The 11,602-nt window shown below is 36.0% G+C and overlaps 1 protein-coding gene across 1 annotated transcript in view; it reads left to right on the plus strand.

Moving 5' to 3' along the window:
* Nucleotides 1–3,211: 3,211 nt before the first annotated feature.
* UBA2 (ubiquitin-like modifier activating enzyme 2) overlaps nucleotides 3,212–11,602 on the plus strand; it is a gene marked incomplete at its 5' end in the record, with an annotated part of 13,438 nt that continues 5,047 nt past the window's right edge. The window contains 11 exons of the mRNA XM_010194995.1: nucleotides 3,212–3,295; nucleotides 3,558–3,628; nucleotides 4,750–4,814; nucleotides 5,286–5,386; nucleotides 5,549–5,670; nucleotides 6,336–6,403; nucleotides 8,826–8,947; nucleotides 9,814–9,913; nucleotides 10,418–10,578; nucleotides 11,025–11,118; nucleotides 11,209–11,321. Coding sequence (XP_010193297.1) covers nucleotides 3,212–3,295; nucleotides 3,558–3,628; nucleotides 4,750–4,814; nucleotides 5,286–5,386; nucleotides 5,549–5,670; nucleotides 6,336–6,403; nucleotides 8,826–8,947; nucleotides 9,814–9,913; nucleotides 10,418–10,578; nucleotides 11,025–11,118; nucleotides 11,209–11,321 — 1,101 coding nt within the window. The remainder of the gene's footprint in view (nucleotides 3,296–3,557; nucleotides 3,629–4,749; nucleotides 4,815–5,285; nucleotides 5,387–5,548; nucleotides 5,671–6,335; nucleotides 6,404–8,825; nucleotides 8,948–9,813; nucleotides 9,914–10,417; nucleotides 10,579–11,024; nucleotides 11,119–11,208; nucleotides 11,322–11,602) is intronic.

Consider the following 11,602-nt stretch of genomic DNA (forward strand, 5'->3'; position numbering starts at 1 on the left):
GTGCTCGCTGCCCAGCGGCTGATCCTTGGAGTCTCAGTTTAGTAATGCCGCCTTTGCCTGTCCTGCCGATAATTATGATAATGGTGATGGATAGCAGAGAAAAACAAGATACGTGGGAGGCGAACTGTATTTTTAGATACCGAGTTGTTAAACTGTCAGAAGTCCGGTCACGATAGCTTCCCGCGGGCTGTTGCTTTCACTTTTGCTTCCTGATACTGATCTCCCCATGTTTATGGGAAGGGCAGAATTGGGATGGTGGTAATGAAAACGGGATAGAGAGAGATATTAGCGCTGATTACCTATTTCCAGTCTTTTGTTAATGTCTTATTGTAGTTATGAAAAGCAAATGCTCAAATCACAGAAGTAAAAATCCAGCTAGAGCACAGGTCTGATTCCTTAAATACGTTTTCCCTTGTGTGTGCCTGGCCAGGGGCCACATCTGAGGCTCCTGCATGACAAGTTGCAAGAAGTTTGTTTTTAGTCAGACTTGTTGAGCAGAGCATATTAGAAACACCTTTTATCTAAAACTATATCAGCTTGTGGAAGAGTACAGCTACTGGTTTGCCTTGTTATCCATACAACATAAGCCTTTCTGCTGAAATACTTCTTAAAATTTGTAGGATATGCTGAAGTGTAATTCCAGATTGTCCCTTTGATCTGAGTCTGCCACTGAAAGCCTATCCAATTTTCACATTGTACCAGTGAAGTAAAAATATGCAGAAAAGTGGAAGTCTTCATTTTCTGCACTGTTTTTTTCCCCTTCCCCCCCACCTTACTGTGTCATTTGTATATTCCTGCAGTCTGTAATAATATAAAGAGTTTAATGTTTCCTGATTTTCCAGTTAGTCATAAGGCATAAGTCTTATTGGGGTATGCTTATTGTTTCACTTATTATAGTTTCATTTTGGGTTTTTTGTGTTGTCTTTCAAGGCCGACTTGGTTGGACTCCATTAACTTAAGTATATGTTGGCTCAAGGCCATCTTAATTTAAAAATATCACTGGCAGTGTTTTATGCAAGACAGTAGTGTATTGGTAACATATGGAGTGGGTGAGCAAAAGCCAAGGCGAGACCAAAAAGAATTGTTAGGCAAAGGGTAAATTTACTATTAGGAGAATAAATTGCTTTTGTCAACGTTTGTGATAAGTAAGCTGTGAAATATTTTTTTAAACAAAATATTAATACTTAAAAAATTAGTAGTTTTGAATACCAGGCAATTCACAAATATGTGACTTCATGAAGTATATTTTGGTGATAGGCAGTGCTGTTGTCTTCATGAGTAAAGAACAAAATTAAATTACTCAAAATCCAAGTCTGAATTAACATCATGAATATATATTCTTGTGAAGTTCTGAGGACTTTCCTTCCAGCTTACAAAAATGGGAGCGGTGTAAAAGTTATTTTAGTAAGAGAACTGTTAAATCCTGATAATTCTCGGCTCGACTGAAGCTTCTGTTGAGATCTAATGGTCACAAGTATCCTCTCTGGAGAAAAACTTCCTTTGCTTTGGTAATAGTCCTTTGGTCTTGGTAGTACTGTTTTCAGTTGAGGCTTATGTCACTCGTAATCATCTCCAGTTAAAATACTGAAAGTTTCCTGGTTAGTGGGAGTTTTAACAGAGTTATGTACTTAATAAACATTTTCACCTGAGGTTATTAGGCTTTTTGGCTTTGAATTAAGCAAGCTTCCCAAGTGTGTTTTATGAGAAAGGAAAGGAGGTAAAATATGTTTTCATGCAAATACCATTTTCATTGAAAGGGACAAGACCATGGGTAGTGAAGATTAAGTCTCCGCTTTATAATTAAGTTCTAAAACATTGTATATTTTCTGTTTACTCTATATCCACTGGTGCCTTTATTTAGTCTTCAAATAAAACTCTTCAGCTATTACGATTCTTAGTTCATTAAATTAAAAATATTCCCTTCAGAAAACAGGAAGTGTAATCTTGGAGCTTGGATCTCGCATGCAGAGGATCTTCAATGAGAAGTGTGTGGCATACTTTTTTTTCATTATTCAAGTCTGGTTAATAAAATTAAAAGCATATGAGAACACCCTCAGTAGGTTGTGGTTAAAGTTTGCATTGCACAGTCAGTCCGTTAGTACTTTCCCTATAGCTGAAAGTGTTACTGTGTTGAGTATGTCAGCAATTGCCTATGGGAATTTGAGAGAAATATCTCTGAGGCTTAGAAAAACTGTCTCCCTCCTCTCCTAGTTAAAAATGTTAGGGACAAGAGAGGACTTCTGAAAAGAGTGGTTGATCAGATAAATTGTTTAATTAAAGTAGTGGCAACAAAGGTAGGAATAAATATTCTTAAAGTTCTAATTAAATCTTCTTGATTCTTGTGGTGAGGATAAAGACATTGGAAATTATGAAGTTCATGTGCATATATTAAAAAATAGAAACATGGCTGTTAGGGGAATTACAGTCATGGTATCTTCTGAGGTTGAACGTCACAGGTGTTCTGTAGTATGTCTTTAAATATCTTGACTGTGTGATTGGATTTTTTTTTTTTTGCAAATAGACTTCATAGTTTTTTAATATGCACCTAAGCAGTTAGTCTTGGTGACAGTGAAGGACTTTTGTCCTGCAATGTATGAATTAGGTGACAGTGCAGCCCTCAGTTTACTGATTCAGTTGCTCAAAGCCATGTTCAAATATAAAGTAGAAGTACTAATTAGTTTGATGAGTAGCTTTTCTTGGACCTTGGGGAAGTGTGGTACAGAGCCAGTGTTCAGGGTGGGTAATCCCATGCGGAGTCTGACTGGACCTATCTAGACTGATTTCTGCAGTATTTCCTCTGTTTGTACGCTGTGCTCCTGATGAATTCTCACTAAATTCTTTATCCTGTGGTAAATAGGATAATAAGTTACTGCCTTTCTACTAACTACTGTGCATACGTATCTCAAAATTCTTGTGTGTTTTTAGTAGGGAATCTCTTCAGAAAGTTTGTTGTCATGTAGCCCTTAATTTTTGCCATCTGGTTCCATTGTAAGTGATTATTTAAAATGTGTGGATTCCTGAAGATGATTGGGTGATCGCTTGTGCCTCTACAGTTGCTATCGTGCAGAACTAAAACCTGTTTGCAGGTCTGAAAAGGAGTCTGTAAAGTTTATGTGTTTTGGTCAATCACATTTGCTTCAGACTCTCTGTGAATTATTTTGTTTCTTTGATTTCTTTAAAAGTGAAATCGCTGTCTCTTGTGTGTTTGTAGATTGATTTGGATACTATTGATGTCAGCAATCTCAACAGGCAGTTTTTATTTCAAAAGAAACATGTTGGAAGATCAAAATCACAGGTGAGGAAAAAGTCAAAGCTGCAGTCATGCTCAGTATTTTTTTATGGACAGTATTAGAAACATGTCACAGTTTTGTTTCTACTGTGGAGAGGTAAGTGTTGGTTGGTTGATCATGGCTATCTTCAACATTTAATTATGAAAGTATTTAAGTCTCTTAAGGTAGTCAACTTACTCGATACTTAACTGGTATCGAGTCTATCTTTAGAAGGAAGGAAGAAATAATAAGTGGTTTTTTGTTTTTGTTTTGTTTTTTTATTTCTAGGTTGCCAAGGAAAGCGTGTTACAGTTTTATCCAGAAGCTAATATTATAGCTTACCATGATAGCATCATGAAGTATGTTTGTTTTTAAGCTCTAATTACATCTTCTGATTTGCAAGTACTGTGTTATTTAAATGCTACAATGGTGTGCTGTAAGATATTTTACAAAGCTGCTGCAGTAAGAAGAAATAGCTGTAAATAAGAGACTACCACACACCTGAGTGTGGATTTTGCATGAATTTTAAGCTCTGTAGTAATTTGCTTATGTCTATTTTTATTTTATTAGCAACATTTACTATATAAGTTTCTACACTGTAAGGATGCCCTGATGCCTTGAGCGATAATTAGATTAAAATAAATGTCAATGTTGAATCTGTGATTTTAAAAAAATGAAGTCCTCTGTGTGTGTGCAGGTAACTGAGTATCATTTATGTATGCCCCAAACTGTTAAAATTTAGTCTTTGTGATCCTTAACCAATGAGTACAAGATTATGTAGATTTTCATTAGCTGTTTACTATGTTTTGATTTATATTTGTCCGGTTTCTTAAAAAGTTGTATTCTGCAATATTAAGGTTTGAATTCTGATGTTGCTATTAGCCACTGTAACACTGACTCATTGCATCCTCCTCCTGAAACTGTAGAACTGTTAATCCTCTTTCCTCTTTTCTTTTTCTTCTTTGCTCCCTCCTTCTTTAAATCAGAAAAATGCAATGTAAAGATACTAAAATGCCAAGATTTTAAAACTCCATGTCTTGGCTTCTAAGGGTATGGAGTCATGATTAGAACCAATTGAGCTATCATAATATAATGAACTATCAACAGTCTGATGAGCTATGGTAATTACAGAGTGCGTGTTTTAGCCTCTGCTGATGGTTTTTAAGGTCAGTTACTACAGCTCAGCCAATTTATTCATTGGATCAGAGCAGTATAACCACTTTTTTGTTGTCTGCCTCGTTCATTGGTCAAATTAGTACTGATTGCAGTAGCTTCCTTCCAGCAGCATAGAATTCATGCTTTCACCCAGCTTTAAAATGGCCAAAAGACAAATGGGGCAGTTAAAGGCTAACAGTAAGTTTATCATATGTGTAATTTATCACGCAAACATCAGTCCACCATTTGCATGTGTATAGTTTCTGTTGTGGCATAATAACCAACAACAATATGCCATTTTGAGTATTGTTTTTCTTTTCTGTAGCCCTGACTATAACGTAGAGTTCTTCCGCCAGTTTACATTGGTTATGAATGCTCTGGATAACAGAGGTGAAGTTCTCATTATGATTTTTATATTGGAGATGGAAATACTGTTGCTTATTATTATTATATAGAAACAGAATTTGAATGTGTTCTACTCTTAGTTAAATAACATGTATCCTCTTAACCTATCTGTAGTTTGCCTAATGCACGTGTGTTTCACTAGAAACTTGTAAGGATAGTTAGTACTTTTGCAGATGTTTTGAAAGTAAAGATTAACTGCTATTTTGCTGCTTTATGGGAACTGATGAGCATTGTGTGTACATATGTAACTTTGTTCAGTTGTTTGCTGTATTTAATAGGGTTTATATATTTTGTATTTGTTGGAAAATTGACTTTGTGAAAAAGGCACAGTGCTCTATAATTAAATAAGACAGGTTAAGAATAGTTGTTTGCATAGGAGGCTAGTTTGAATTTGGAGAAATAAACCTTCTTTTCCCTGATGATTCAAATTTTTCTTTAAAAACTCTTGATTTGCAGCTGCTCGTAACCACGTGAACAGGATGTGTCTGGCTGCTGATGTTCCTCTTATAGAGAGTGGAACCGCAGGCTACCTTGGACAAGTAACAGTTATTAAAAAGGTCAGGTTGTGTATTACTCTTGTTGCTTTAAATTTAAATCATTGGCTATTTTAGACAACAGGGAGTTGAATGTTTTGAGATACAGTTACAGTTCATCTCATAATAGCATATAGTATCAGTAGCCTTCACAGTGTGACAAGTAAATATTTCACTTTTTACCAGGGAGTGACAGAATGTTATGAATGTCATCCTAAACCAACTCAGAAGACTTTCCCAGGCTGCACAATCCGAAATACGCCATCAGAACCTATCCATTGCATTGTGTGGGCTAAGTATTTGTTCAAGTAAGTGATTTTTGTAATAAAACAGGTACTGTAGGTCACTCTTCTGGTTTCTAAACATACAGACAGAGAAATAAAGTGGACACTTTTTGTTCTTGTTTTCAATGAACATGGAGTATAATGAAAACCTCTAGTTCTTTGACCTGGGTTTTGAGGTGTTTGGTTTTTTTTTTCCTTTTTCTTTATTTTTTCTTTTAATAGAAAGGTGGAAGGTTGGTTAGTACTTAGGCCTTGCTCTAATGTCACAGAAAATTTGGCAGAGTAGTTTTGCACAGCAGTGTAGGTTGAGATTGTTTTATTCTTCACCTTTATGTGAAGTTAACACATTTTTCAGTTTAATGAATGTATTAACAGATGTAAAGTTTGCTGCAATCTTGGAGGGCTACAAGCAATGCATTCAGTACTGCAATAGAAATATAAGGCTAGGTGAACTATTGAGTAAGTTATATAGAGCTGTTTTGCTAAATTCATTTTTGTCTTGAGTATTTTGTGTTGTCTGTGGTAAGTCCATATGTGATGAATCCCAACAATTTAAAAAGCAACGTACGAAGTGGCGTTCTGATAGGAAGAATTTTAAAGTGGCTATATATCTGTTAGCAAATATTTCAATCTTTAATTAGATACGATGAATTTCTAGTGTTATGTTGTTGTTTTTAATTATTATATAGCCAGTTGTTTGGAGAAGAAGATGCTGATCAAGAAGTCTCTCCTGACAGAGCTGACCCTGAAGCTGCCTGTGAGTGTAATGCGAGCTGGTAGCTTACCCTGTTACTGAAATGTTCTATTTCAGAGATTGACTTATTCCTATACATTTCTTAAGGTTAGAAAGTTCAGCTCTGTTTTCTTTTAGAGGACTCCATTTACTGTACCCTTGGACAACAAGAGTTTGGGGTGTGTTAAAAGTAGCTTTCCTTGCAGACTTTCATGTATACTGTGCATAATTTAGTTTCCCCATACTGCCGCTTATTAGATATTTGAATCAATTTTAAGTATTTTTTAGTTAACTTCTTGCATAGTACGTACTAGAGGGTTTTGCATGGAGAATGTGCAAAAAATACTCTTCAAAATGATAACAATTTTAATAGTTTCACCTGTCAGAACTGTCACCATTGCGGGCAGCCTAAAACACTATTAAAATGATTACTTCAGCTGTTGTGAAAAATTTTAATACAGGGTAAGATGGGTCACTGACATTTGCTAGTTGTTCTCAGATAGTGTGGGTAGAACAGCAGTGAGGAACACTATCCATACACTTGCTAATCATAAAGTTCCAGTTAACACATCCAGGTGTAAGAGAAATTATTTAGATGAATAGGCTTGTATCTGTTTGGAGACTCCTGTTCTCTCTGCAGCAAACAGTCTTCCCCATGTGCACAGAAACTTGAGTGAAAAATAAGCTGGAAGTGCAAATTAAATATAACTGATCTTCACAGGGTGGCCTTCCCCCCCCCCCATATATTTGAATTTGATGGAGTTCTTCCTTCCCTGCAGTTGGGAGGCTTGTCTTTGGATTGAGAACTGAGTGATATTTCATAGAATGGTTTGCGTTGGAAGGGACCTTAAAGATCATCCAGTCCAAGCACAGTCATTTGTAGTCCCTATGCATTTTCCACTCCTAGCTGAGGGGTTGCAAGGAAATACAGGGATTGTGTTTGAACTCTTCTAGTCTGAAACACTTCAGTGTTAATCTGCATAGGAAATATGCCCATTTTGAGTGGTGGTTTTCTAGCTATTCAGTATTTTTCTGTAAGGACAGTAAGCATAGTTACTGTGAAGGTGACTAAGCATCAGTGTTTGTTGGTTCTTTTGTATCCTTTGCTAGATGAATGGACTTGGGAGAGGATGCTTAGAGGATCTTCCAACTCTTCAGATTCTCTTAACATCAGATAGTGATCACCTGACAGGTTGTTTCTACTGGAAATGCAGAATGAAATAGCTGAGACTTAAAAGGAGTGGGATGTAAACTCATTTAAAATAACAGCTGCTGGAATACTTGGAAGGTAGCAGACACAATGCTGCTTGTTTAAACAAAGATACCAGGGCAATTACAGGAAGGCCTGAGCTGTATCCTCATGTCTGTAGTAAGCAAACTGTGCGTAGTAGTAATGCTGTTTAGAATCAGTGGGCATACCTGGTGTACTGGGGAAGAGTCAATGCAAATTTTGTAAAGGGAAGTCGTGCCTTGGCTGGCTCTGCAGGTCCTTTGATGGACTCAGCAAACCTGTGGACAAGCGTATGTGGTTTATGCTGTTTTGAATCTGTAGGGGGCACTCAAAAACTTTGCAAGGAATCTGAAGGAGCTAAGCAGCCACAGGGAGAAAAAAGGATGAAGATCCTGAAGTAGATAAACTACTTAAATGACAGAGATAAATGGTGATTAGAGGAGTGTCATGGATTGGGGATGGGACCAGTGCTGCTCAGCATACATGATTAAGCAAAGTCAGTTAGAATAATAAAGATGAGGAGTAACTACAAAAAGTAGTAGAAAGCTTCACAATACAGAATGATTGGTCAATGAGATGTTAGGTAGATTTGATGCAGATAAATATGAAACTATGCAAATAATGCATTGGTGGAAGAGGGGAAACATCTGAAAATTTACATATGAAGTTATAGTCTCTGAGTTGGTTTTTCTCATTCAGTCGAGGCGTTAATAGATAGTTTCATGAAAGCATCAGCCTGCTACTTACTAGGAATCACAATAGCAATTGCAGGATGTGACTGAGAAAGAAACATAAAATGAATAGCATCTGTACGCATAGAATTCTTTGTGCAGGAATAACCAGAGGTAGGAAGCTGATTTTGTGTGTGTGTTGAAGTTCTAACCAAACAAAGACTCTTCTGCCAGGAAAAGAGACTTATAAAAGGGAATGGTGAGGAATTTATGAAATTGCAACATTATGTGGAGAAAATTCATAGGAAAGAATTGTTCACTGTTTCTGCCAGTAAAGGAATTGGGTGACATCATGTTAAATTAGTGAGCTGCAGTTGCAGAAGCAAACAGGAGTAGTCGCGCTGTGTCTCATTCAGCTTTTGTTGGGTGCAGTCAAAACCATTTTATGGTCCCCGCATAATTTTGATTATTGACTCTAGGGGAAATATTTGGATGTGATTTTCCTTTTTTAAAATTAAAATGGTGATAAATGCTTTATTAATAGGGGAGCCAGCAGAAGCAGAAGCCAGAGCACGAGCATCCAATGAAGATGGTGAGATTAAACGTGTTTCAACTAAGGAGTGGGCTAAATCAACTGGATACGATCCAGTTAAACTTTTTACTAAGGTATCTTTACCGCCAATAAATGTCTTTATTTGAAGTGTATGAGGTGCTTTAAAGTTGAGTCAAAACACAGTTTGGACACGTAATGCTAACCATCAAGTATGCAATTATGTTACGACTTCCACCAATTTTGCTGTAGTGTTGGTCTTTACAACACTTCTGTGTTTTACGGCACACCATCTGTCTGCACAGATGGCTTCAGCAGCTTGTCCGTATGGTACTGGAAAAAAACTTAGTTCAAATTACTTTTAATATGAAAAGGTAAACTTGGATTTTGTTGGAGTTTCACTGGCATAATCAGAACCAATCTGAGGACCTAAAAGCTGTCAGTCATCTTCTGTGTATAATCACGCTCTGGTTATAAGAAAATACAAACTGGTTTAGTTTTCCTGCTAAATAGTGGGTGAGAGTGGATAAATAGAGGAAATGAGTATAGAATGTAGTGTTGGTATGTAGTAGTAACTTTACTTTGGAAATTCACTGGCATGTAGATAAGAATATTTTGGGGAGAGTCTACAAAGAGCTGTAGTAATGGCTTCAGTAGGCACATGAACCCACTGTTTGGACTGCTCTTTCTTGATTTTCTACTTTAGTCCCTCCCAGATTAATCAGCACTATGTCTGCTTTATGCAATAAGTGTTAGAGAATGAGGAATAAGAAGGTTTTCAGATCTATTGGTTTTTGTTTTTCCCTGTGAAGCTTGATTTTTATTTATGTGGTTGAAAATATTTTAAGGAGAAAAGCAAAACCTCATAAATCCAATGCTGACTCTTCAATTTCACAGCAGATGTAAAAATAAAGTATGTCTTTTTTTTCCCCCTTTCATTTTAATATGTGGTTTTGGCTTTTTTTTTTGTTACGTTTTGTAGCTTTTCAAAGATGACATTAGATATCTGCTGACGATGGATAAGCTGTGGAGGAAAAGAAAGCCTCCAGTGCCACTGGACTGGGCTGAGGTCCAAAATCAAGGTAATTGTCCCTCTTCCCACTTCATATTTGTCAGTCATACTTGCTGTTTGTTAATGTATCCCTGATACGTACATTTTCTCACTGTCACAGTTTAGTAGAAGATTTTTAATTTTTCTCTATTTAGAAAATGTTTTTTCTAAAACTGTTTTGCAGTTATTTTAGATACTCAGTATTGGCTGTAGAAGATTCACATTTCACAAAATTACATGTCATCTTATTCTAGGAGACCTTACCATAAGGACCAATACATTTATCTCTGAAAGCTGAGTTTTGCTGAAAATGTACATTTGCTGTAATTTGTGCATGTCTAGGTGATTGCAGCTGTAGCTATACTTGATTACAGATCTGTAGTAAAATGTTGGGGCTGTTGTAGTTTAAATATATTGTTCCCCAATTTAGAAAATATTTAATTTTGCTGAAGTTGTAAAGTTCTCAGCTCTTTGAGAGAACTTTTGTGGGATTTATAAATATTCTTGATCTTAATTTTTTCTTCTTTTCCCAAAGAGAAAAACGTATCTGACCAGCAAAATGAATCCTCTGCCATCTTAAAGGATCAGCAGGTTCTTGATGTCAAGAGCTATGCACACTTATTTTCAAAGAGTGTTGAAACCCTGAGACTTCACCTGGCTGAGAAGGGTGATGGAGCAGAGCTCATATGGGATAAGGTTAGTTTGCAAAGTACACAAGAACCAGTTATACTTTTCATATGTAGTATGTAAATATAGGGGGGGACAAAATAGTAAAATAGTATTACAACAGATAGTAAAAATATTTTTTTCTGAAACACCAGTTTTTGAAACTGAGCATAAAACACTAAGATTTAGGATTTAGACACTGTTTTGAATATATAAGATATTTTATTAATACTAATACACTAATTAACTACTAAAATACTAAGTACCATTTCTAAACATGTATTTAAAGTATTTCTATTCTGTCCATACTGTCTGAAAGAGCAGCATATTGACTTTGACATAGAATGTTGTATTTGTTTTTTCTTTAAAATTTGTTTTTAAGGTTTTAGGAAACCTTAAAAAAAAAAAAGTTGCAAACTTTTCTTCAATGAGTAATCTGATTTTTTAAAATACTTTTTGTATTAACTTCCTGTCAGGATGACCCTTCTGCAATGGATTTTGTCACTTCTGCTGCGAACCTCAGGATGCATGTTTTCAGCATGAATATGAAGAGCAGATTTGATATCAAGTGTAAGGATAAAATATAACATTGTTATAATAATCTAAACTTTTTGTTTTCATTTACTGTTAAAAATCTCTATGCTTTTGCTTATTTTTCAGCAATGGCAGGAAATATTATCCCGGCTATAGCTACTACGAATGCAGTAATCGCTGGTCTGATTGTGCTGGAAGGTTTGAAGATTTTATCGGGAAAAATAGATCAGTGTAGAACAGTAAGTGGAAATAAGATAATTTTACTCATTATTTATCATTTATTTAAAAGCCACATTAGCCTGCTTTGACTATCGTGTAGTTTTACTGTCACTTCAGTAGGTTCTGAATGTGCTGGAAACTTTCAGCAACAATGAAAAGAGAAGTGGAAGTCTGAAGGATAATTAAATTCCTCTGATTTAATAAAATTTGGCTGCTGGATGGGAGAGAGAACCAGACTGACATCATTTGAAACATGGTTGTTTCATGTTGCAGATCCATTTGGCAGTGGCTGGGGAGGCAG

The sequence above is a fragment of the Mesitornis unicolor genome, unplaced genomic scaffold (assembly GCF_000695765.1).
Source record: "Mesitornis unicolor isolate BGI_N332 unplaced genomic scaffold, ASM69576v1 scaffold42941, whole genome shotgun sequence".
Taxonomy (NCBI): Eukaryota; Metazoa; Chordata; class Aves; order Mesitornithiformes; family Mesitornithidae; genus Mesitornis; species Mesitornis unicolor.